This window comes from Amblyomma americanum, chromosome 7 (genome assembly GCF_052857255.1).
Source record: "Amblyomma americanum isolate KBUSLIRL-KWMA chromosome 7, ASM5285725v1, whole genome shotgun sequence".
Classification (NCBI taxonomy): domain Eukaryota; kingdom Metazoa; phylum Arthropoda; class Arachnida; order Ixodida; family Ixodidae; genus Amblyomma; species Amblyomma americanum.
The window spans coordinates 4,443,361-4,470,151 of NC_135503.1; the positions used below are offsets into that span (position 1 = coordinate 4,443,361).

A 26,791-nucleotide genomic window follows, 5' to 3' on the forward strand; every position below is an offset into this window, starting at 1 on the left:
GCAAAACCTTTTCACTTGAACCTTGAAGCAACGAGAAGTACCGTATTTACTCTCGTAATGAACCCACTTTTTTTCCAGAAAAGTTGATATTAGTTTGGGGGGAAGGGTTCATTACGCGGAAAAAAAAAAAGATTCAACAGATTTATTTGGAAGGGTCGATATTTCATATCATACCTCCGTCCCACCTTCCGTCATCAACAAACGTGCGTGGTCAGACACGTTCCTGCCCTCTGGTGTTTAATATTGTTCACTTTGACGCGATCTGGCAATTTTGCGGTAGTGGGCGGCTGGCGGAACACCGGCCCTGAAGGTCAGGCGTGCGTTTTCTACACGAGGTTAAAGACACACAGGACTGTGACGAGTGCGTAATGTGAATGGCTTAGTTTACAGCACACAACGCTTTGGCGCTCTGCCAAGTTTGCCCACCGCCGCGCTCTCCCCCCCCACCCCTCTGGCAGGATCTCTCCCCCCCCCCCCCCTCCTGCCTTTTGCTGGCAGGAGCTATCCTCAACAGATAAACAAAAGCAAGTGATGTTATCGGTGGCTGTCAGCATCTTCAAGGTCTGCGCTGGGACGGCGCGCGCGACAACTGGGGAACCAGGAACAAAAAGCTGAAGGCGAAAAAAATGGTTAATTCTGACAAAGCGGGGGAGGGGGGGGGAGGGGGAGGGTCATTACACCAGCAAAGTATGTACAAGTGATGATTAATCAGTGGCAATTATCTGAACAGTCCCTAGCCTCTGTCCTAGACAAGAAAAACAGGGGAAGACTGCACTTGCTGGCAAGCATGATTATGTAGTTTTTACTTGTGCTGGAAGAGGAAGACACTGTTGTACATATTACATTCTGCTGTGGCCACAAAACTTTGGTGTGATGATGGTGAAGAAAAGCAGTTTGAAATGTTACAATTTTAATGATTAAATCAGTACGTGGTGCTTTCTGCAGTCCCTCTAATGCGAGAACTGCCTGTTCCTCTTGTCTGTAGTGCCAACCGGGACCGGCCTGTAGATGACAGACTTTTCGCGCTTCTTGGGTGGTGCCCCATCGTAGCCGTAGTTTGCAGCCCTGCCTTTTTTCCTGGGCCTTGCCTTGGCGCTGCCAACATCTGGGACATCTGGTTAAGAAAGCATCCGCTTGCTCCCAGTCACCTCACTCAGTAGGACAGTGAAATGGCACAACAGCAACTGCAGTGTGTAAAGCATCCTTTAGCTGCAACAAGATCAAGCTGAGATGGCACCAGAAATCAACTAGCTTGGAGACAAGATTACTGAGCTTGCACACTGGCAAAGTTATATCTTACACCTATAGTCCTGTACTACAGAAGAACCCCTCTAGAGTGAAGCGACTCGGACCAGTAAAAATCTTTACTATATCAAGCTCTTTACTGTATATCAGTTGGTGGTGGCATGGCTTCGAGAATGCTCTCTGGTAATTATTTGCCTACCTATTAAACACATTGTTGGTTTATAAAAGAAACATTCACAAATACCTTCCATCCTGCTATTATTGTCCCTTTATGTGATAATTATTTACTTTCAGTTATCACATCTCATGTTAATACGTCTTCGATTTTGTTTGTCTTGTGGAAGCACCGCATTTGCACAAATGCAATGCGGTATGCATATAACAAGAGTTTGATTTCATGTGAAAACGAAAGTTTTGCGTGAACACTGTCATTTTCCACAGCCTCAGTGTCGTTAAATAGGCAATGTCTAAAAATCGCCCGCAATGCAGGTCGAGGTGCAGCGGTACCGCTCAAGCAGTGCCGTCACGCCTGTTTCTTATCGCGGTTTCCTTGTGCTTCGCACTGTGAATGCTTGCTCTTTTCCCTTCCCTAGATGCCCAAAGCTTAGTTAAAGGGCTGGAAAGTCAGTGCTGTTGACACACCCATCAGCTGTGAAGAAGACCATCGCGCGCTTCACACCTGACAACCTCGCTTTCGACTCAGATTTGTGCATATGTGCAAAAAGACACACACTCGCACTTATGGCAGAAAATGAGGAACGGGGTTGGCCTGATTTCATTTCATTGGTTGGTGACTGGAGGGCACTCCTCATTCTCGCGGACATGAAGATAGACAGAAGTGTAAGGGAAATGTGTGAGGGAGGGAGGGGGCCGATGGCATGGCCTGTTGCAAGGCCGCTGTCAACAGCCACGAGGTCGCAGCAGTGACAGTGGCGGAACATGATGTCGTATCTGCGGTGTGCTTGGGGCACTTACAAGAAGATGATGACAGAAAAATGAAAACCCGAGACGAGTGTGTCGTTCCGTCACCCACAGGTGGTCGGCGCGATGGACGTGTTGGGGGCGGCTCGCGACATACGACGCGCGTAACGCCGTTGCTGCTGGCAAAGAAAGGGCAGAAGCATTTTAACTGCAAATAAAGGTTTTTCCTGCGAGTTATCTGCAGCAAGTTTTTGGTAGATTCTTAGCATGCTAGGAGGCGAATTTCAATGTTGCAAAATTTCAATATTACGAACTAAACTGCCGATTTTACCGACTTTGCTAAATCGAGGTTTAACTGTACTCTGAAAACTTATACAGTGGCTCTAGTAACCACGGTCCACTAAAACTTTCACTGACGAGGCATTTGTCACCGTGCCACAACTGCTTTTGGTATGGAAGCTCAAATGGACACTGCTCTATACTAAAACTGTCCACTGTAATTACTGTCTGCTGGGTGAGATTTATATTAGTTTTCGTTACTTTTGCCAGTGTGCAGTTGCCACTGCGCTCGCTGATCATGGTTTCCAGCATTGAGTTGCAAAAAACGAGGGCATCCACTGGTACAAAAATTCTCAGTAAACATCTACAGCATTTCTAACAAAAGCGTTGTAGAATAAAGCACCTTAGATGCTAAGCTTTCCGTTGCGCTGAAAAAAATCTGGTGCTTAACATCCAGTGGTCGGTCTCTTTAAATGGCACAACCCATGTGTGCCTATTACCTTGACAGATGTGCAAGTGCCAGTTACGGGACAAAATGCAAAGCAGAGAAATCAAATAATTACTTCAGCGATTCCTTCCAGCCACTAAAGTGGTGTTTTTGCAAATGGACTACTACTGCATAAGTCCCAGTACCCACCAGCTGGAGAGCAATCCTTCAAGGATTATTTTGCTTTTTCTCTTCAAGCAACTCGTGTGAGCATCACATTGCAAAAGGATACGTAGGTCGACATTCGGAGGCACCAAAAAGCCAAAGGACTTGGCAACCTGAATAAGGTCCAGTGTGTTGACGTCAAAGATGGACTTGAGGTGGTGCGAGTCATAAGCTCGAACATATGCTTTGTAGGCCTCCTTAGCTGACATGTGCAAGTAGTAGTTCTTCGAGATGAGTTTCTCCAACTGTGCGTGAAACAAAATAGAAAAAAAGAAAAGAAACCAGCAGCAACACCACATATTTAGATATGTGTGGTTATATTCTCGAAGAGCATACGGCTTTTCATTAATGCCGCACTCTTTGTATCAGCTCACTCATGCTTCCATTATTGATGTGAAAGACAAGCAAGATCAGGTTTCATGGTACCCTGTTAAGCTAAATGATTCAGGGACCGTTTATGTTCCCATATACATAGCACAAAAGAATAATGACAATCATAAAAAAGATTAAAAAATGTTAACATGGCCCTTTACATTTTGCACATTATAGAAGGGGATCTCAATCTTTTAAGCCTCAGCAGTCCCCAACAGCCTTCAAAAGGTGTTGAGAAGCTCTGTTTCCCTCGGCTTCCGTTGTTTCTAGCTGAACATGCATGCAGATAAAGAGCTGCAGATGCATGGCCCTTCAAGAAATGCCCAAAATTGTTAAAATTGACTGAAACAGCATGCTATAAGCGATACTAATACGTGGTGAATGCCAAAATAAAGTGTCTGAAGGAAAGGTGGGAATTGAGGCACACATGAGGAACCCAGAAAGCACTGAGCAGCCGCTCACCTGCGGTTGTATGTTGGCGATCTTTGCCCAGGAAAATTCAAACTCCTGCAGGGGTACCTTGGCCACCTTGAGGTAGCGCAGAAAGCCCACCTCCTCCGGCCGCAGAATCAGGAGCGCGTGGCCACTGCCGCCCTCGCCTCGGGCTGTGCGGCCTACTCGGTGGATGTACTCCTGCACGCACATTCAGCCGCAGCAATTTGCACGAGGAACAATCGCAATTGTGCCAGGAAGCAACCGCATGAAACCAATTTTCACCTCTACACGTGAAATGCTCAGAGGCAATTTTTGTACAGGACCAAAACTCGAAACCCCAGAGCAATAAAGTCATGCTGAAGGACAACCGGAGCAGTGGAGACAGAACAGTGCGTTGCACAGCAGGAATTAACCTGTTAAACAATTGAACCAAATACAGCTGTGGGGTTCTGCTACACACATGTGCAGCAACGACACCAGATCCACATGGCCAACCTTGCTATATAGGGCCCTGTGGCACTAAGCTGCACACTGCAAGCCACACCACGCCGAAATCCACAGTTTGGGTAATATTTTTTATTTTACTGTGAAAGCAGTACCAATGTCACAGTGCGAAAATTACAGCGCTTGTCTGTAGTCTTGGAGAGTGAAACCGCTACTATCCAGAAGCACCAGCCACCTCATCCACCTAGCTGAGGGGCTGCCCACCTACCCACCGCCACCCTGTAGAAATGCCATTCACCACCTGCCCATTCACCCCCCCTTCCCCGAGAAATTCTGTCGTGTGTGCGAAGCGTCAGTTTACAGTAAAAGCATTCTTTTGAGTAGAAGCATCAAAGTAATCATCGCAAGTAAATCCACTTGGTTTTACAAATTTCCTGCATTTCCGTATACAGTCAACGACCGATTTTTCGGACCCTCTAGAGACCGCGAAAACGACCGAAAAATCAGACAGTCTGCAAAATCAAATTTCACCGAAAAAAATCACGAACTTGTTACCAATATGCTGGAGGAAGAGGTGAGTTGTATTGCACACATTCTAAAGCTCCTAATGACTAAATTTCGCCGCGCGACAAGTGCACGGATAACGCCGGGCAACTGCTTTCACGAGCTCGGCCTTGCTGTGCTGCCCTCCGCATGTCGCCGATGAACGCACGGGTTGGGACAAAGTCTAAACCGGAAAAGTAACATGGCGCTGCGTTGCTGCTGCATTGCGCCCACAGTACGATGGGTCCGGAAAGAGATGTCGAAACGATAAGAACCGAGAAACAGCCGAAGCAAGCACTCCGTCGGCGTTGGCCTTTGCCATTAGGCCTAGCGACTAGAGCCAAAATCGGCATCTTATCCGGCAATAAGCACTCTGTGGTGGTTTGCATAAAATGAGAGGTGCGTTGCCTGTCATTGAAATGCCAGTTGTTTACGGTTTTACGATAGGAAAGTCAGGGTTGCGGTGCATTTTGCCGCGGGTACGCTGACCTCACTTTGAAATGCACCACCATTTCCTCCCGCGCTCGCCATCTCCATGAAACCGTATGCCTCCCACGTGCCTCGCTGCTAGCTCTTTTCATATTCGAGACGAAAGACTTGGCATAGATGAATTCCGCGAACTCTAACTGCTTTTCAAGTTCTTGCGGCGGAAGACATTCAAGAACAGTACGAATTCGAAACCATGTCGGCGCAATGTGCCGACTCTCGTAGAATTTCAGCATCAAAAGTTAGGAGGCCTCCTTTAAGATTGAATTTCGTTTTGTTTGATAAGTTTTCGATCTCTCTTGCAGTTTGAATTAACGAGGTTCCACTGTACACATTATATGGCGGCTTGGGCATTGGCGGCGAGTGCGAACGAGGTCCGAAAAATCGAGCAGTCAGTTGCGGTGCGTCCGAAATTTCAGACGCTCTTATACATTGGCTCTATGGGCCATGTCACGGAGCCGCAAAAAAGTCCGAATAATCGAGCATGTTAGAAAAATTAGGCATCTGAATTTTCGGTAGTCGACTGTACCTTATATCTTGTAGAAGAGAATGACAAATGCTACTAGCAATGGAAAGGTAAATAAATAAAAGCCTTCAAACCTTGGGGTCATCAGGTGGGTCATACTGCACGATCCAGTCAACCTCTGGAATGTCAAGGCCTCTGGCAGCTACATCTGTGCAGAGCAGGATTCCGGATTCGGCATTGCAGAACTGGAAGAATGTTGTCGTTCGTTTTGCCTGTTTCTGCTTTCCCTGAAAGATGCACACAAAACAGCGGTGGTTAATCCTTACTCAACAGTTGCACAACCTCGCTTCAAAGCTTCTCTCAACTATGGCTTCTTGGAAGAAAACCACTACAGAAGAGACAAGCACTCTTGTAGCACTCTCTCCCATGCCTGCACAAGGCACGGAAAATGAACACACACACCTACCTGCACATTTCAAGTATGCTACTGAGTTCAGTTCAACCGGTATGCTGGCTTCATTTTTTGTCAATGTTCCAAAAAAGAATTGCAAAGGCTGCTTCCTACTCTTGTGCTAAAGGAAATCCATGCATGTCGAGTGTGTCCCTCAGAAAGAGCAGAACAATCCACCTCGTGACCACATAGCTGCAAGCCTATACAAACTTCTTTTCAAGTTTACTAAGTTCTGTGAAAACAACAAGAAAAAAGACTCATTTCAATTTGATGTCTAAGCTCACTAACACTACCATTTCAGCAAACAAATCAGAATACAAGCAAACTGCAGAGTTGTGCAGTTACCATTCCAGAGTCTAGTTGATTTCAGAATCATTATAGTCTTATGAAGAGATGAAATTTTTCTACAAAAGCAGTTTAGAAGTCTAGAAAACCACTATGAGTCCTACTTTGCTTATTTGTACTCTCATTCTCTGTGATAAACATTGGCCCTGATCATGTTTCTTATGCTACGATTATAAAATTGTTTTGCTTTATTTTGGGAATAGATACCTTACAGTACGCACAAATGTAACAGAATGAAAGGAATGAAATGGAACCGCATCACCATTTCACTAATGAGAATTGGTTAGAATTCTCGACTTGGAAGTTAAAAATATGCAGCAATTGCACTTTCTAGATCACTGGGCTGAAGATGGAACAATACCAATGGTCCCACAACAAAATTCTTCTATACGTGATCATGTGAAATTGAACAATCAATGAAAAAAATTTACCCAATCCAACAGAAAGGGACTTGGAGGGCGGCATTTCTTACTAGTTTCTTTTTATTCTTGTAATTCCTCATTCCTGCCACTTTCTCTCCTCAGGTTTTGACGCATACAGAAACGGAAAACTTTCACTTGTTAGTGTCCTGTCTGGCGTTGCCTCTTCTTGTGTCAACATGCTGTTATCTCATCATGTTCCTGAATCTGTACCAACCACACACTGCTGTCAAGTTAAACTGCGTTAAGGGCTCATAGTGGCATTTTACAGTATTTAGAAACAGAAATGGCAAAGTGCAGCTTAAAATTGCATTACTGCCTATACATCTCTGAGCTCTTTTATTGAAGTTGCTTTGTCACATGTCTTGCACACATAAGTGTAACCAGGTAAATGGAGCCTGCACTGTTGCATTAAGAAGGTCCATGTTGATGTCATAACTGTTTTGCAATTGGTGTTTCCCCATGGCAGATGCTGCTGCCAACAGTGGCGTGCATGCCGCATGCCATTGACATGAGCTCACCTGACAGTCAAAGAGACAACTGTGCCCTCACATGAAATTGCAGCTTACACTGCCACTTTTCCCAGTGTGTGCAAATTGCATGACATAGACAGTCAACTCACATGAATGCTCATGACGGGCAAGTCAATGTAATTTAGTAGCTCGTGGTGGTACTTGACTGACAGGCAGGAGCTGAAGAACACCATCACCTTCTTCTTTCTATTTTTTTTGAGGAATGTGAACAGCAGCAGGAATCGCTTGTCAGACGGGCACACCACATAGCCCTGTACAAAGAAGTGAAACGAGGCTTGTACAATGCAGGAAAGACAGCAAAAAGCACAGCATCAGGCACATATCCAAGGCCCCCCCAAGTAGTGTTCTTGTTATGCATAGGCCCTGCCACCCCCCCACGGGGTTTTGCCCTATACAACTGCCTTCGGCCCCTCCCGAAAAAAATTTCTGGCTATGTGCTTGCACAGCATGTTGCTCTATTGGCACGAAAAAACAAAAACATCCTTATTTACTATTGTGAAAAGATGATGGCAAAGAAAACTACAAAATGACAAATCCAGCAACTCTTGGCAATGCAGTGACAAGGAAACAACAAAAGAAATGATTGTGTACAGGTGCAGTTATCAGCACTGTGGCTAACCCAAGCTTGTTGTGACTGTGGAAGAGCGAACCTGTTCGAGGCCTTCCACGGTGGCCTGCTCCTTGTTCTCATCGAGGCCAATGTAGAGAGGCTCACTCTTGAGAGCAACCTTCACCAGGTCCTCCGTTTTCTTTGTCAGTGTGGCACTGAATAGCATTGTCTGTCTCCGCTCTGTCATTGAAGGGGAGAAAAAAAAATTTGAGATCTTGTGTAGCATTGGCGTGCTCCAAGACCATATAAATACTATAGTGTTGGTAAGTCCTAACGATAATCATTTCACATTCCTGAAAGCATCCTCTGCCTACCCTGTCCAAAGTATGGAACTCTTGAGCCAAAAAGGATTTGGATGCATTGCTACAACATTTATAGAGTGTTACTAAGCCTGAGTAAGTGGTCTGCCATGGCAGAGCCTTCAACAAGTGGACTTACTAGGCAGAATTCTGAGGATCTGCTTCATCTCCTCTTCAAAGCCGATGTCAAGTATGCGGTCAGCCTCATCAATTATGAGGCACTGCAGGTTCTTGTACACAAACTCAGAAGAGTTCTGAAAACAAGATATTGAAAGCCCATCATTATGCAGTCTGGTGGGCCTGTTCCCAATTACATAACTGTAGGCGTGACTGCATGCTACTACATCACCACAAAGAGCAAACTGACTGCCTAGCCCAAGATCCAAAATACAGCAGAACCCCAATACAGTAAACTCTGATACAGTAAAGTGAATCTGCGGTCCCATTTCGTCTTACATAGATGACTGTACATTTTTTTTTTTTTCAGTTATAGTAAAGATTTCTTCAAAGAAACGGCTATAGTAAAGAGTGTCTGGCCATGGCGATATTACTTCCCGTGGAGTGATGACATGGCAGCATGCATGAAGTTTACGATCGCGAGTCTAACACTCGGAGGAAAATGGATACCAAATATGAAACAACAATGCTCTTAAAGATGGCTTCACCACCAAGCTCAACAGCTGAGAGGACAAGCCAACTTTTTGCAGACCTTGAGGCCCTGAGGCAAAGCGCGTGTGGCGCATGTGAAAAAGTAAAGACGTCAGTGAATTTAGGAAGAGGGCGGCGCGGGTTGCTGAGAAAGAAAAGCCGGTAAAATTGCAGTGAGGAGTAGAAAAGGGCACATGTTTGTGCCACGGCAGTGGCCATTAAAATTGCAGTGAGGAGTAGAAAAGGGAAGAAAAAGGTGCACGTTCGTGGCATGGCAGTGACCAGTAAAATTGCAGTCAGGAGTAGAAGGAAAAAAAAAAAGGTGCACGTTTGTGGCACGGCAGTGGCCAGTAAAATTGCAGTGAGGAGTAGAAAAGGGGAAAAAAAGGTGCACGTTTGTGGCACGGCAGTGGCCAGTAAAATTGCAGTGAGAAGTAGGAAAGGGAAGAAAAAGACGCACGTTCGTGGCACGGCAGTGGCCAGTAAAATTGCAGTGAGGAGTAGAAAAAGGCACATGTTTGTGCCACGGTAGTGGCCATTAAAATTGCAGTGAGGAGTAGAAAAGGGAAGAAAAAGGCACAGGTTCGTGGCATGGCAGTGGCCAGTAAAATTGCAGTGAGGAGTAGAAAAGGGAAGAAAAAGGCACACGTTCATGGCACGGCAGTGACCAGTAAAATTGCAGTCAGGAGTAGAAAAGGGGGGAAAAAAAAGGCGCAATTGTGGCACGGCAGTGACCAGTAAAATTGCAGTCAGGAGTAGGAAAGGGAAGAAAAAGACGCACGTTCGTGCCACGGCAGTGGGCATTAAAACTGCAGTGAGGAGTAGGAAAGGGAAGAAAAAGACGCAGGTGCCACACGGCAGTGGCCAGTAAAATTGCAGTGAGGAGTAGAAAAGGGAAGAAAAAGGTGCACGTTCGTGGCACGGCAGTGGCCAGTAAAATTGCAGTGAAGAGTATAAAAGGGAAGAAAAAGGCGCACGTTCATGGCACAGCAGTGCGAAGCACGGGGAAGCGGCAACAAGAAGCGGAAGCACGGCGGCACTGTATGGGTGGTTTTGCCATGCTTGACTGCGTCACGCGCATTTCTTAATTATTGCCTCTTAAATGACGCTGAGGCCACAGAAGACGATGCTTTGATCACGTAGAGCTTTGGTTTTCACATGGAATTAAATTTTCCTTATATTCGAAGCCATGTTGTATATCTGTATATGTCTAAATGTGGTATTTCCACAAGGCGTAAATGAAATCGGAAATGTCATAACGTGATAACTGAAAATAAATAATTATCACACAAAGAGACGATAAGAGCGGGATGTAAGGAATTTCTGAGTGTTTCTTTCATAAACTGAAACTGTGTTTAGTAAGCATCCAGAGGGCACCCTCAGAGCAATGCTATTACCAACAACTGATAGTAAAGAATATAGTAAAGATTTTGGCTAGTCTGAATTACTTTACTGCAGAGGGGTTTTACTGTATTGTCATTTCCAGCCTAGAAGAGGCTGGAGAGCTTGGGCCAGCCACAATTGTACCACAAATGACTACAGCACAAAGGTGGCAAAGTGAAAGGTACATGCATGTACTGTCGCGATAGAAACGCAAACAGCGCGGCGCCTATGCCCTCCGCTGTTGTAATTTATTTCTGTCACGCTTATAATTGGCTTCCAACACCAAGAGACATCCATGATACAATAATGTACCATTCTATCATCTTTTTGTTACCACCCAGGTACAAGTGCATTGAAGATAAATTCCAACTGCACAGCGTGTGGGCGCCGCGCTGTTCGCATTTCTTGCTATCGCATGAACACACAGAGAACTCACTGAAGCTCAAATGACTGCCCACAAGGAAATCATCATCTTATACCTTCCACCCACTGTCATACCACCATACTAATCTGCTAGTAGTACAATGGTTCAGTGGCATCCACCAAGGTGGAGAAGATTTAATGTAAGGCAGTAGTAGTTACTCATCGACATCCACCCAAGGCGGCCGTATGACTACAAAAGGAAGCTATACAACTTTCTCAGAATCTTTGCAGTGGAGCGAAAGTTTACCCTGGTCCAGGAATCATATTCAGGACCACCACCTGTCTGGGACAATCACTCAGCTAATCAAGATGGCAAACAAAAAACAGGGGAGGCCAGATTTGAAAATAACTTGAACAGAGAATGAAGTTAGTCCAAAATATTAGCTGTATGGCTGCGTATGGGCAGATCGCAATGAGTACTAAGTCCCTTAAATTCCAATCCACTCATCTTGGAGGGACTACTTAGAACATATTAGACTAGTCCCTACAAGAGTTGCTGATCAATTTGGTCTCACCCCACAGTCTACTAACTGTTTTGGCTGGCTTAACTGGTAAAGCAAGTGAACTGGAGAGGCAGTGGTCTCAGGTTCAAGTGATGGACCAGGATGAATTTTTCTTCAATCATGAAGATTCTCAGAACACTGTGTAAGACATTGGCAGGATGTCACGTGCTCACAGAACAACCATGACTATGTACCACACACATTGCCAATGTCACCTCACCAGGTGCATGGCAGGATTTTTTTTTGGTAATTTAATAAATTGGCAGGGGGAAGTGGGGGCTTCTCGGCACTACATGTCCAACAGGGGAGAAGAGCCTAGTTTTGAGGGGAGGGGTTGAATACATGATCGAATGTCGCAGTCATCAGTCAAAAACAGTACACAACCATGAGCACTAGCAGTGAAAATGTCCTCAACTGCTGCACCAGACACAAACACATCCGTACATGCACGAATTCAACTTGACACACATTGAGAATGTTTTAAAAAACTCGTCAGCCCGGAATTTTCTGCTAACTGACCTTGAAAAAAAAAAAAAAGGAGCTCAAGAGGATATACAGCCACAAATAAATTCATATGAATACATATCTCAAGCTTCAACAACACGCTTATTTTTATTTATTTTTTTGATACTCCAAATTCATAGTGATGTGTATATTTTTCAGGATCCTGCACAATTTGAATTGTCATAATCTAACTGCCCAAGCCCATTTCTTCCTCTTGATTTCGACCAGGATGTCATTAACCTGTGCTTGTTCCCTCACCCACTCTGCTCGCTTTCGGTCTCTTAATGTAACACTATCATTTTTCTTTCCATAGCTCAGTGCGTTGTCCCTAACTTAAGCTGAACCCTTTTCGTTAGCCTCCACGTTTCTGTCCCATAGGTGAGTACCGGTAAGATACAGCTGTTGTATAGTTTTCTCTTGAGTGATATTGGTAAACTGCCATTCATGACCTAAGAGAACCTGCCATATGCGCTCCACCCCATCCTTATCCTTCAAGTTATTTCTCTCTCATGATCTGAAACAGCGGCCACTACCTGCCCTAAGTAGACATTTTCCCTTACCACTTCCAGCACCTCGCATGTAATGTGAAGGCAAGATAACCACTGGTCCTTAAGGGTAACAGAGTGAATTTCAAGAGAAGGCAAGCATAGCAGGGGGCAGCAGAAAGTTAGATGGGCAGATGAGATTCAGAAGTTTGTGAGGATACGGTGGCCGCAGCTAGTAAAGGACAGGGTTAATTGGAAACACATGGGAAAGGCTTTTGCCCTGCAGTGGGCGTAGTCAGGGTGACGATGATGATGAACTTCACCAGCAACTTGCTCAAGTTTAGATTCTATATTTTCCCTCAGCAGATTCAATCACAACGACTAATATTATTTACACAAAGCTTGAACCATCTTTAGTACCAAGCATCCATGCTCATGCATCAACTGTTTCAATCTGCATAATGTACGCACACAAATCGAAATGACATAACTTGAAAAGTGCAGAAAGTGCAAGCCAATCAACATGTACTTTAGTGTACCACTGATGCCAGCAATTAGAAGCTGTTTTGATAACCAGTTTCTAATATAATTTTTGTCTTTGCAGAATCAGAACAAGACCCATGTGATTCCTCGCACCACCAATACCCTCACCGAGCAGATGTCTTTGCAAGCACAACAAACTGGCGGAAAAAGTAATGCAATGGAGCGCACTGCTTAGACCAGCTTTCAGCTGACACTGTCTGCTTCGCTCAAATTGTCAATAAGTGCACTTAGACCAGCTTTCAGCTGACACTGTCTGCTTCGCTCAACTTGTCAATAATTTGATTGATACAGTTATTCTTGCGCTGTGCTGTTGTTATTGCTTGCACAGTAAAACCTCGTTGACACATTTAAGAAAAAAAGTGAAATAAAAAATATTATTCTGGCAAATGTGCAATCTAAGCTGCCCGATTTTGCAAATGTAACTGCTAAATCAGGTGCAAAGGCATTTATTGACGATATCACTATAAAAATGTCAATTAGCATTTCTTGACGCAAGGTCTGAACAGGTCCTTTTCTAGTACTTGCACAATTCAGTCCACATCTGCGTTATCCTTAGCACAGAAGAAACTTTGCAATGCATCTGGTCCATCACCAGCAACGGCACTGCATGGTGAAGAAGTTGCCGTAGCAGCTTACCGTCGCATCATACTTGCTCTTCGTGCTGAGTTCCTCACACCCTGCCCACTCGTATGTGAGCGCATTGTTGTAGTTCTCAGATGCTTCGCCCCCTTGCCCCTAGGCACCGTGAAGTGGCTGCATTTCTCCTCTTTATGTCGTGTTCTCGCAAGAACGACCCCCTCGTATGCAAACAAATGGTCTTTTTCTGTTTTTTTTTTCCTTTGATGTTTCTCCCCTTTGCATATAAGCATTGAAGCGAAGCCAGCTGGTGAGTACTGCTGCATTTCAGCTTTCCACGTAGCGTGCCCCCACATTTGGCCCGCTCGTATTTTTGCACATGTGTGGTTCACCTGCAAACGTACTATACAACTAGACTTTGTCGAAATTTTTAGCGCAGTAGCCAGGAAATCGTGTTATCCGGGAATGTATTAAATGTAAGAAAAATAGTGTAGCTCTACAGAACATTTTCATTGCCCACAACTTTAAGCGTATTTATTTATTTATTACAATACTTTCAGGGCCCACAGGGTGTTTTGTTTCCTTGCATTTTTGTGTTTTCCCACTCCTGCCATAGCGCATATAATTGCGCTGCAGTATGTATAAATAAATAAATAAATAAATAAATAAATAAATGATATGTACGATGGGACTGAAGAAAAAAATTACTGTTCTAGGGTCTCATTATGAAAGAAAATTCCGAGGAAAAGACTGAGGCATGAAATGTTTCTACGAACTGCATGAACCGGGTATGAACCAGATATGTATCAACCAGGTTCTACTATATACAGCAGAATCTCGGTGATACGAGCCCAGTTGATACAAATTTCACGATGTTACGCATTCGTGAAATTCCCCGACCAGAGTGCATTGTGTACGATACGCGGAATTTCGGATGTTCCGAATTTCTCCATTACCTCTACGGATATGAACGTGCGTGCAGTAAGCTGCGGTGCCCGGCCCGCACCACGTGCATCGCCAGTTGTGATTGCTAATCACACGGTACGCACCACGAGTAGCGAGCTGTGGCTGCACAGCAGTGAATAAATCCCATCAGCCGTAAACAGACCTGTGTGAATGCATTTTCCATGCCTCTGCATATGAATTTTGTTCGTTTGGATACAAAATTGCGGATGATACAAATTTTTTCGCGTCCCCAAGAGATTTGTATCACCGAGAATCTACTCTAACTTGTAAATGCCTCTTTTTGTATTTATCATGAACTCAATTTTTGCTTGCTTGTCTTTAGTTTCTAGATGGTACTGTTTGATATTACTAATTTTTTTGTAACACAACCCACTCTTCTGCTCAAATGCTTTGGTGCTCCAAGATATCCTGCAAATAAATTTTCAAGATAAGGTGCCTCTAATACCTATGATAATCTCAAATATCACAAAACAGTTGAACATGCCACAATCATTCCAAGAAAATCTGGTTGCCTCTTGCACAACAAAGAATTAAGGGTAAGTGCTGGTGGCTTTGAACAAAGGGCATGAAAGAAACAACAACATTACAATGCTTCGCAGCAATACAGCAATAGTTAGCAACCTGACTGTGGTAACAGTCTGTAACAGTACGGTCGCGAGTAAAAAAAGTTAGCACTAGTGACATGCCACAGCAGCTGCAGGTAACAACATTCTGCACTGCGGTTACGAACATGCCAATAACAAAAGTGCCAGGTGTGTTCGCGACTGTACCATCACCATAATCAATGGCTGTGATAAAGAGAAGACGAAGCAGCAACCTGTCCTCGTGCATGCTGTTCGAGTCCAGAGCAAGCAGTTCAGTCAACGAACCTTTGGTTCAGGCAGTATCTGCACTTGTTACCTTGAAATTCACAAATACAATCTATTTCTTTTGTGGCTTCACGTTACCGGTTGAGTTTGTGCACACATAGCACCTTATGCCTGTAAGTAAATGGTAAACTGTGGGGTTTAAGCAACTTGTGGGCTTTGGGGGATGCTGCAATGAGGGGCTCCGGATTAATTTAGGTCACCTGTGCGCTCACGCCATATAGAACACGGGCATTTTTGCATTTCACCTCCATCAAAATGTGGCCGCAAAGGCCAGGATTCAATCCTGTGACCAGTAACTGAACATCAAAGCCACTGAACCATCACAGTAGGTTCTTAAATCCACAAATGTGCCTGGCAGAGCGCAGTCAACAAACCTGCAGGTGGTCGAGCAACCTCCCTGGCGTAGCGACCAGGAAATTGACGCCCTTGGCCAGCTTGGCGGCCTCAGACTGGCGGTTGGTGCCTCCCATGATGAGGCCCAGCGTCTGGTTCTGGCCAGACAGCAGCTCCTGGAGCACACCAAAAGTCTGCATGGCCAGCTCCCGCGTGGGTGCAATCACCAGGGCTCCCGTGCCATTGCGTGGCATGAACTTCAGCTTGGACAAAAGCTCCACCGCAGGGATGAGGAATGCAAGAGTCTTGCCACTGCCCGTCTTGGCGGCTGCCACCACATCCCTGGAAACCGAGGGGTGGGGGTCTCCATCCACAACAATGGCAGGCCGATTCCCAAGGCAGCTTCATAACACTATCAGCTGGGCACCACAAAATGAATGAGCTTCAGCCCGCCAGCCAATGTTTCGGCAAGAAGACGTCTTCATGTGAACACAGGCGAAAGAAAGTCCTCTTGCCAAAACATTGGCTGGCGAACTGAAGCTTTCCTCCCATCCGATGTTTACCTTGTGCTGTCAAGAAACCCGTCTTGCTGCTATCTATCAGTTGGAGAGCCATTCTTAAAATGTGGCCACTCTGAAAACCAAAAAGTTTCCTGCCACAAAGCAACATGCGATAAGCTATGTGTTCAAACTAAGTGAAAATTTAGCTGTAGAGCCCCACATCCTAGACATGCTATAGACAAGGACACTTTTAGACTGGCTGTAGTGTCAACTGATGCTTTGTTCCTTTTCAGAGGTCAGACATGCATCAGTGATGACAGGACTATCTAAGAGGACTGTCTCACTCAGAGGTCAATGCCTAATACATAGGTCATTAGGCACACATATGTTGACCTTACAGTCCATAATGAGATGAAGCTATAGTTCTACCATCCTCAGACCATTCATCTAACTTTGGTCCTTGGTCCAGCGCACCAAGCACAGGTATCATAACAACAAGAAGTGAGCTCTCATGTGCCTCAGATGCACTCAAAGCAAAAATTTAAAAGGTAGACTTTCCAGAAGCACACAAGTGCTAGTGTGAGCTAAACAAAACTACAGTATAGTACAGGGTGTTTCACCTAAGACTTTACATGATTTTTAAGCGGTGTAGTACATCAGAATATAGCTAAGACATGCTAACAAGCAGGCTGGTTAACTAGTACTGAATAGTTAACTTTTTAACTATTACTGTTAGGCTCCTTCATTATTGAGAGGCATGTAGTCCACCGTAAGTAACATCTATGTCAGTTTACCCTCAGCACTCTGGCCCAACAAATTTTGGCTACATCGCGTCAAAATACATGCGCTTTTGAGAAGCTTGCAGGCAAAGCAACCTCTCCAGTGCATGTAACTCGTCGAAATAGCCAAAATTTGATAGGGCACAGCGCCAAGCATAACTGCGGTTTTAAAATTCTAAAAACTGATATGCACATTACTTATGGTGGGCTAAACGCCTCTCAAATATTAAGGAGCCTAATAGTAATAGTTACAAAAGTTAAGTATTCAATGTCAGTTAACCAGCTTGCTAGTTAGCATGTCTCAGCTGTTTTCTGACGTACCACACCGCTGACAATTCTATGCCAAAAAAAAAAACACTATTTTTTATTTTATTTATTTGGAACATACTGCTAGCCTCTTTCGAGGCTGTTGCAGGAATGGGGACAGGTTGGTTTTCTTTTTTAGGTATGTCACAAAGGAAAAAAAAAATCACAAAGAAGGTTCACACAACTGAAATAACATTGTAAAAGGGATAATCATGGGAGACAGCTTCAAAATACATGACGCAATATTAAGCAACACGATATAAAGCGCAGTGTGGAAAAAGATTGCTTCAGAAAAAAAGTACGCGCAATGCCTGACTAGAAAGTTCAAATTAACAATTATGACAGGTTACAAAGAAAACTGCTTAGAGATTCAGAGTTAACAACATTTCCAGGTAACATATTCCATTCTCTAATCACTTGCGGAAAAAATGAATAACGAAAGGTGTCAGTATTAAATTTATACTCTGTTAAGTGCTGTGAGTGTTTCGTTCTGGTGTTGCGCTTTGGTGAAGGAACTAAGTAGAGATCAGAATCTATTTTTAGATAACGGCTTTAACAGGAGAAATCCGACTCAAAAAGCCTATTTTTAAACCTCGTGTAAAGCATTAGGTGAAACACCCTGCATATATCTAGCTGCAAGGTAGTTCAAACTGCTTCACTGATTGGCAGAGAAAAATAAAAAGATTCACTTCAAAAGAGTCCACATATTCATGTTCAGTTTGTACGTAGTACCAACAGTACATCGTGGGCACTCGTTGTTTGCAGCATTGTGAAAGCTGCAGCGATATTAGCCAATCAGAATTTTGTGCGGTGCAAAACGTGTCCCTCTGTGCCTCTCACCCCGTGACTGGTGGCTCCATCCCTGGGAAGGAAAGGACACCAGTGTCCAGCTGCTGCATGCAGGAGACTGCTAACTCTGTAGATGCCATGTTTACAAATGGCGGCTCACCACTTCGCGGCAAGCCTCTGCAGTGCTTTGTTCCTGCAGACCTTCTATGCTTTTAAAATGCCATCCCGAACTATCTTTTCATTTACAGAAATTCACAATACTGCTCAAATATTCGAAGGGCTATATGCTGGCTTTTTTGGCCTTGAAAGGTGAAGGGAGCTCCACCTTTCACAGTGCTGCAAACAACTTGTGAGATACTGTAGAAGCTTGGGCAAGTTGGTGTGACATTTGTTTTTCAGCAGTGCAAGGGACAAAGGACAAAGGTATGTGCACTTCTCTTGTCCTTTGTCCCTTGCGCTGCTGAAAAACAACTTGTGAGATGATGCATAGAAGGAAATAAGTATAACAAATAAAGAACTATAACATGACCATTTCTCTCAACAGCACAGATAATCATCGGAGTCATGCTGCTGTCATTTGCAAACTTACTTTCCTTCCAACAAGTGTGGAATGGTCTTGGCTTGTATTTCTGTCATCTGTTTAAATCCCATAGTCTCAATAGCCTTCAGTGTGGCCTCCGAAACCTTCCCTTGCAGGGAGCTAAATTTGGTGTCTGACAGTACTCCGAAACTTGTTCCCGGTACTGTAGCAAAAGAGTAGGCAAAGAGGTATCAGAAATTAGATATGACAATTCAGTTGCTTTCAAGATTCAACATGAATTTTTTTAACCAGCAATGTAAAAGTTAGATTTATGCAACATATTCTTCCACAGAAGTGAGTGAATAAACTGTATGAAATTAAAATCACTCAATTTCACATCACAGTAATTTCTGCTTGAACACTAGATATCTACTTGTTGCAGTGGCTCAGCGTCTACGGTACAAGTCTGCTGAGCCCAATGTCATGAGTTTGATTCCGAGTGCAGCGGCTGCATTTCGATGTAATTGAAACATCCGAATGCTGAGTCGGTGCACACCAAAGAACGCAAGGCAACAACTTCGAGCACTGCACTACCTCAAAGCCCACAGTGTTAACTACTGAAAACAAGATCCACTTAGATGGCCTTCACAAAATTTCATTTCACTTCTGCTGAGTTCACACTGCAGTTATTTCTGCCCCAATTTTTACTTAGTGTTACCTTATCCCCCCAACCTCCTTTTTTTATGCATCAAGGTGCCATTCGGTCCTTTTGCATGTATGCATAAATAATAATTTCCCAATATTAGGATTAAGGAGGGCAAAAACTTACGGGGTTCAGGTTCTGTCTCTGCCGCTTTGGTTTCATCATCAATGACCTCCTCGCCTTTGTCTGAAAAAAGGAAAAAAAAGAAAGGTTATTCTAGCGGTGTTGTTTTCAGCTTCAATTTATAAACCAGTTTATCAAACTTGTATCAAGCCAGTTTCCACTAATGTATTTTGCCACTCCCCACACGAAAGATAATTTCTTGTGGAAATGCGGGCACATAATTATGGTTGACGTAGGCGTCAGCTATGGTTCTACGGCCTCAGTGCACAAGGCCAGAGAACTTCAACCATGTTTTTCCTGTACCTGGCTCATTCAGTGAGCAAGGCAATTCCTCCTTCTCAGCTCTCTTGGGAAACAGGAGTCTGTACAATGATGCACCAAGGGGATGAACACAGAAATAAGATAAACCTGAAAGTTGTTTTGTCAGTCATCTTCGAGAGCACAGGGCGAGAGATGCGAGGATCAAGGAAAAGAAGGCAGACTACAAGCGCAAATTCTCATCTAAAGCTCGCTTATTTATTGTTCCATCTCTATTGGCTTGTCAGTGCCTCCAGTGATCCTATTTAGTCCTCCGTCTTCTTATTTTCACACAACAAAAAACAAACTGAAGAGCTCAAATTCCAAAGGCGAGCATTCCGTCTCCACGGTGTAGACCTCACAACTATGGCTAGACCACGCAGCCTGCTACGGCACAGCTCCGTTACTAGCCCTTAACTCCCATTTTTCTCCCGATATCTTACTTGACCAGATTCTGTTCAAAGAACGTGCAGTCAGGCAATATGGTATAATTTCTAAACAGTACAGAAGGGCCCTATGAAGCAGAAATAAGGAGGACAGAGACAAGTGCTACAAATCCAATCCCGACTATCTTTACTGCACATGAAGAATTTGCAGTGTGTATAGTAATTCGTCCTTTTCCCTTTTTCATGCAGTGAGCAACACCATCGCTCAACTAGAATATTCTTTTTGAGTCATGTAAATGTAACCATTTCACAATTACGTGCATTCATGATGCAATGATGACACCAAGGAGACCATGAGAATGCATCAATGGCAATAACGGAGCTCGTTAACAATGGCTCAAAGCAAAGAGAACATCAAAGGATGAAAAAACCCGCCAGAAGCAGTGCCCTAATCGTTACCGGCTTTATCTTCATCTTCAAGTGCAGCACGCTCATCCTGTTGTCGCTTGTCAACCATCTCATCTTCCTCTTCCTGCTTGAACTTTTTGTCTGTGCAACAAAGGTGAAAGGTACCTTAGTCAACAGATGAAACTATAAATAGGGCCCTTCGTTTTCAGGCTTTAAGTTTTTCCTGCAATCGGAGGGTAAACTTTTTTTTTTTTTTGCAGCAAATGAGAGTTTACTACAATGCTCATTTTTGTGCGGGACACAAAATGTCTTATTTTTTTTTGTTTGATAGTTCACAACCAATTTTTCACAGACTGCACAGAAATAAAACTGATCTCCAAATTAGATTTTTTCTCATCTATTAAAATTATTTCACCACACCCGCCTTCCAGTCAGGCACAGATCGTGTTCATTGTGTGCGCATTTCTACATGTTCTTCCGTTGCATTACCTTACATTTTTGCCTTTCATTTTTAAAATATTGATTCATTGGCTTCCAGTGTCTGTTCTCTGTTCCTTGATTACTGTTGTCTGTTCCGTCCATCTGAAAGTTTATACACTTTTACTTCTATTCTTGAGTTCTTGTTAAACATCTTACCCTCACAACGCTGAGTGTTTACCTTTTGTGTTATGCTTGCTTGCCTTAGTGTGCTTATTTATTAGACTGTTAAACTTATGCCCTTCCTGTTATAATCCCATATGGGATTGACAGTATGTACCAATAAATAAATAAATAAATTGTCAATCTTCTATGCAGCACTCTGCGCGCATGCAAGGCCTACCTGCCTTGTACACTGTGAGAACAATCACTACACATCAAGGAGGCTATTTTAAATGGGAAAGAGCCCTGGAGCAGGAAGTCGTTAGTGTGGATAGCACTTGATACATTATGCCGAATAAATACTTAGTCAGCACCCGCACTTTCGTGTCTGGCTTCTAAAAGTTATTCTTTAAACACATCCTCAAATTAAGTCAAATCATGATTAACAAGCATTAAGAGATGTTTAAGATCACCAGTTGAACAAACACTCCACTAGAATCAGCACAGAATACCCACTAATTTTCGTGTGGTGTCTTCAGCATTGTTCAGGAAAACGTATGTACTCTATACCCTTTCATATATACGAATATCTTAACAAGCCCCTCATTCTCTTGCCCATGTGAGACCTTTAGAAGGGGCATTTTCGGGCAGAAATGTATTCAAGGTGCAAGAATAGGATAAAATCGTGTATTACCTGCAAATGAAGAGCTCTAACTATAATTGAAGCAGCTCACCAATTTCTCATACAACAGCATTAAACAAACAAGAATGAAAAATACAGTAAGGAGGAGGAACTTCAGCCCAAAGTATTTTGGGGAGTCCTGTCTGGTTAAGCCCATTTCTAACAACAATAATTATCCCCACTGTCTGCCTGAGTGCTACTGGACAGCTATGCAACAGCTCCAAAGCTTTTTTTTTTTTAATCTCTGAAGATAAAAAGAAATTGATCCTCCTCTGCAGATCAAAGCCGGGATCACGATTTGCCTCCAGGCTATGATACTTGCTCTACCAACTGGGCTACAGCTTAAGATTGCTAGCAGGTTGGATTGAAAGGCCACAGGGATCAGAAACTCTAATTAGGGCTTGCATCAGACCAATGTGATTAGGAGAATCTCCTGCTGGTGCGCAATTTTCTGGTGAGGTAATAAAATTATAGTTAGCCTTTATTGTCCATTATTTGAAGTCACTATTTTTGACACGCAGCAGAATGAGTGCAAACCTCGGAGGTTAAGCAAGGAGGAAAAAGTGTGCAGCACATTCTTTGTGTTGTTTTTTTTATGGAATCACTAAATTACATATCATGGCGAATGTTAACTGTAACCATTCCTGTGCAAGCAGAAGGAATGTGCCTCAAAGAACAATAATTCTGAGGCAGGTCCATTTTAACACAACATGCGGAAAGGTGGGATAGAAACTGTCACAGTAAAGCCAAGGTCTAAAGGCATGCCAAGAACAAGCGCATAGCTCCTAGTTCTCGCCGACATGCTTCCACATGAGCATTGACGGATCACCTTGTCGACATTCGTCCTCCAGCTCTTTCAGGGCCCGAAGTTTTTTTCTGTTCTTCTGGCGCTTCTTGATCTTCCGCATTATTACCTGATCGTGAATAGCCATTGCGTTTCACAATCGAGTGACCGTTAGATAGTACGCACCAAACCACACGTGCAAACACGCGCAGCACACGACAAAACTACGAGACTACACAAAACTACGACACGGAAAGGAGCTTTTCTCGACTTTTCTAATGTCGGATTCGACGAGAGGCATAAAAGCCGAAGCCACGTAAGCAAACGCATCCAAACCTAACCACCGACAAGCCAAGACAAGTAAGCACTGTAAGCGCGCTGCCGTTTGCGGGTATTTATCGCTATTTTCAAAGGCGGCCTCATAATGAAAGGCGCCTTAAATGCCGTCTGAACTGTTGACTGCGGAGTGTAGCATGTTTGTAGTATTCTCCGTTGTTTTCTATCCAGATTTACCGCGATGGCGCTTCAAGACCACGTCATGCCGCCTTACTGGAGCCGGTGCAGCGCACCCGTCGTGGCTTCGGCAAGCACTTCGATTTCTTCGAACCTTGTCAAAGAGTGGGAGGCGTACTTGAACAGCTGCGGTGTCGTGACTCCCACGGGCGAGCACAGCATACTGAGTGAGCGCATTCTACTTCGTGAGGCACTGTGGATGATGCGCGGCACGAAAGAACTGTTCATGTTTTCGTGGAACGGAGCGCGGTTCGTTGTTAATGACAGGTTTATGTTGTCACATGTGACTCAAGCCACTGTGAAGAACGCCTTAGAAGAAATATGCTGCCACGCTTCTCATGTTGTGCATTTGCTGGACTTCGTCTCGTCAGTTGTAGGTTCAGGATCGTCGGAAACTGTCGCAGGGACGTTAACTTTCCAAGCCTTCGCGAACTCCGTTCTGGTACAACTTGCTCCATACAACCGGCGTCTTGTGTACCTTGAGGGAAGGGTAATGGAACAGAAAGACACGTTGACACTAGCCATGCTTTTAGAAGAAATGGAGCCCTACTTTGAGCTCGTGAGCCACATATATGACATTTATTGCAGTGCTGTCTCTCCTGCGTCCCCCGCCAACCATGTGGAGAGCTCAGTGAAGTTGCTTAGAGCTCTTGAACAGGCTTTGGAGAGTGCTACAGTTGTGAGCCAAGAAAACGTGCTGCCACAAACGGTGGGCCTTTACTTGGACACAGTGAAGCCGTACATTGACTTCATCGACGAGTTGAGCAGCAGTGGGAAATTGATTGATCCCTATCAAGAGTTTCCAATTAGGAGAGCTGCTGACATTTCATTAGAAGACCCCAGGTATTGGAAGGAATCTCTGTACATTTTTGAGTCTGGTTGCTTAGACAGCGTCTTGGGCTCGCATTTTGTGTTGCTCACGTCTGCAGGCAAGTCTATGGAACACTTGGCACATGCAACACAGAGCAAAAAAGACGTGCTGAAGAGTAAGCCAGGAACTCTGTATGCTTCAATTCTCCACAGAATTTGTTGCTTGGGAAGCCAACTGGAAAAAGATGTAAATGAGGCCAGAGCGCTGGAAAACATTGAAAAAGTATCTGCTGAAATGGAAGAGTGGTCGAGAAAAGTTCGCTGTTACGGACTGATCAACCTGCAACCTGGAAAAAAGCACAAGGACCCAAGTAGTGAAACATACGCTTTTACCTGCAGACTTTCTCAAATCCAGCAAGCCATTAGAAATGCTGTGGCTGAAAGGTGTTCACAAAATAGTGCCAAGTTTCTGCATTATCTCCAATCCGAGTGCAAACTTTCTGGGCAGATTGAAGTCATTCATAACCACTTTCTCATGTTTGCTGGTGATATAATGCATTCATTTGCCACTGAAATGTTCTCCAAGCTCCTATCAAAGACCCCAAAAATGTGGCAGAATCTGTCTTTCCTGAATTTTGCCTTGCAAGAAGCTTTGTCTTGGCACTCCAATGCATCCCCCTTCTTGAAAAATCTCAGCATGAGGTTAAAACGGAACTCGCCCAAGATGTGGCTGGATGGCTTTGACAATGTCATGTTTGCTTACAGCGTTTCTTGGCCCGTCACAATTGTACTGACAGAGACCACTCTCAACCTGTATAGTTGCATTTTTGTTTTTCTCTGCAAAGTGAAATGTGCCAAGTTTGCTCTTGAAGAACTGCATTTCCAGGAACTCGGTTGCTGTGAACGCAAAACAGCAATTGTAAAGCAGAATGCTCACTTTCTCCAACTTTTGAGATTCCAAGCCCTCAGTTTTCTCAACTCCTTTCATGCCTGTCTTATGCAGGAAGTTCTGCACAGCAGCAAGTTAGTCTTTGAGAGCGAGCTGCATGATGCCACAGATCTAGACACAGTGATCAAGTGCCACGAGGACTTTGTTGCCAAAGTGTATCGTCAGTGCTTGCTGAGTGAGCCCTTTGTTGAGCTGCGTGAAGTTATACTCGCTCTGCTTCACCTTTGCATCAAGTTGCATGTTCTGTGGAACAGAGGTATCGAAAATGCTCTTTTGTCAGATGTCAGAAGTATTCACGACAATTTCATTAAGCATCACGTCAAGTTTAAACATCTGGCCAGATTGTACGTAAGCAGGGGGTACATGGATTCATCGCAATTATTAACTTTTGCTCTGAACATGCAGTCTTTACAGCCCATGGAAATCTAGAGGCAGCTACATTTTTAGCCTTATTGGTAAGTTTGTGCTTCCAGTACTGTTTACTATTTACAGCATGGTACGTAATTTTGCATTTGTTGTGACTTCTGGTTCCTGTTTTCTGTTCAACAGTCTTGGGAATTAAAAGTATGGTTGAAAAGTGCAACCTTGAGTTCTATGCCGCCCACTGAGCATCTGGCATGCCTGGCATCCAGCGCAGCTAACCTCCCATGTTTCCATGTTTGCTCACAGCACAGCACATTTAAAACCTAGAAACCCAGTTTTCAACAGCTCCTGCTGTATTAAAGAAAAATGCACTTGTTTTAAGATAACGTAGCCTGCACAATTGTGAAACACATGCCGAGAGAGTTTTCTACTGAAAGCATTGAAGGTGCAGGGACTGTCGTACAGAGATGGCAAGTGGACATACTTCACAGAAACAGAGTTCCAGCTTTCAGTTTGATATGAAAATTTGTTTTCACCAATGATATGCAATTGCATTTTGTTTAAATTTGTCTTTGGTGCCCACGTTTTTGGGCCTTAAAAATAGCAAAGGGTCAACAGCGGAGGCCCACAGCCAGCTTTGATGCAAAATTGGGCATTTTTTTTATTGTCAAACCAACTTTGAATCTGTCCACTAACTCCTCCGGATAATTCGAAACACCGGCGCAGTCCCAGCCAATGCCCACGTATATGTATGCATGGCGTAGAATGCTCGCTAATTCAGATGCTACAGGCCTCTCTTGGTTTTGCACGGGTTCATTCGAACGGGCTCATGTGTGACCGGCACAGCAAGCGATCGTTGAAGCATTCCTGCTTAAACGTGAACTGCATGATGCAGGTAGCACGCGCAAAGGTCACGCGTCCGCCCACTTTCCGTCTCATTTTTCTATGCTTCGCGGGCACAGGCACGCATCAGCCAGCCAACCAATCCTAGATGCGTGCTGCTGTTTCGTCTGCTGATGGGCGCATCGCTGGTTCAATCTTTTTGTGGTCATTTCTTCTCACTGCTTCAGCTATTTCGGCGCTGCTGCGTGTGTCCTTCTCTTCCGTTTACGTGGTTTTTCCACTCGGCGTTAAAGCTGTGTGGTCTGGCTGTTTGCCGTTCATGCGCTGAAAAAAAAAAAAATTGTCGATTTGGGTAATTAGACCAAATATGGATATGTGCGCTAGCATGACATCAATTGTCGGCTGTAGCTACAACCTCTAGGTGGTACAGCTGGCTACCACAGAATTACCATCCCAACTACTACTTCTGTTTAGCTACTATGCAAGCATCATTTGAATGACATTCTCCTCCTAACTGCTGTTGCTCATTCCGAAATGCTAATTGTGAAATTCTAGATACCCGTGTACTGTGCGATGTTAGTGCACATTAAAGAACCCCAGGTGGTCGAAATTTCCGGAGCCTGATCACTACGGCTTTCCTCGCAGCGAGAGTCGCTATGGTACGATAAGCTCCCATAAACCATTGTTCTGCTTAGCTCGGTGCGCTTAGGGGCGGTCCGCCTAA

At 44.2% G+C, this 26,791-nt stretch overlaps 2 protein-coding genes across 3 annotated transcripts; one reads left to right on the forward strand and one right to left on the reverse strand.

Annotated features, from left to right (window-relative positions):
* Positions 1-893: 893 nt before the first annotated feature.
* Positions 894-22,859, reverse strand: pit (probable ATP-dependent RNA helicase pitchoune). The gene is made up of 12 exons (XM_077630851.1): positions 22,635-22,859; positions 20,596-20,685; positions 19,457-19,516; positions 18,697-18,850; positions 15,775-16,075; positions 8,640-8,754; positions 8,242-8,381; positions 7,681-7,842; positions 5,978-6,130; positions 3,932-4,102; positions 3,165-3,342; positions 894-1,105 (listed from the first exon to the last, which is right to left on the reverse strand). The coding sequence occupies exons 1-12, from the start codon at positions 22,735-22,737 to the stop codon at positions 951-953; spliced, it is 1,782 nt and encodes a 593-aa protein (XP_077486977.1). The 5' UTR covers positions 22,738-22,859; the 3' UTR covers positions 894-950.
* Positions 22,860-22,902: 43 nt separating this feature from the next.
* On the forward strand, positions 22,903-25,442 carry LOC144098306 (gamma-tubulin complex component 5-like). 2 transcript variants are annotated; one of them, XM_077630850.1, is made up of 2 exons: positions 22,903-22,958; positions 23,097-25,442. In XM_077630850.1, the coding sequence occupies exon 2, from the start codon at positions 23,107-23,109 to the stop codon at positions 25,288-25,290; it is 2,184 nt and encodes a 727-aa protein (XP_077486976.1). In that variant the 5' UTR covers positions 22,903-22,958; positions 23,097-23,106; the 3' UTR covers positions 25,291-25,442. The 2 variants fall into 2 exon arrangements, with proteins under 2 accessions (XP_077486976.1, XP_077486975.1); XM_077630849.1 differs by having other exon boundaries at positions 22,934-22,980.
* Positions 25,443-26,791: the final 1,349 nt, after the last annotated feature.

What these genes read in the sequence shown, in the direction of transcription:
- LOC144098306 (XM_077630850.1), top strand. Translation starts at nt 23,107, where the DNA reads ATGGCGCTTCAAGACCACGTCATGCCGCCTTACTGGAGCCGGTGCAGC.
- pit (XM_077630851.1), bottom strand. Translation starts at nt 22,737, where the DNA reads ATGGCTATTCACGATCAGGTAATAATGCGGAAGATCAAGAAGCGCCAG. An exon ending in CCGTGGAAGGCCTCGAACAG is followed by an intron (nt 7,843 to 8,241) that starts GTTCGCTCTTCC and finishes TTCTTTGTACAG; the next exon opens with GGCTATGTGGTGTGCCCGTC. An exon ending in ACCCACCTGATGACCCCAAG is followed by an intron (nt 4,103 to 5,977) that starts GTTTGAAGGCTT and finishes ATGTGCGTGCAG; the next exon opens with GAGTACATCCACCGAGTAGG.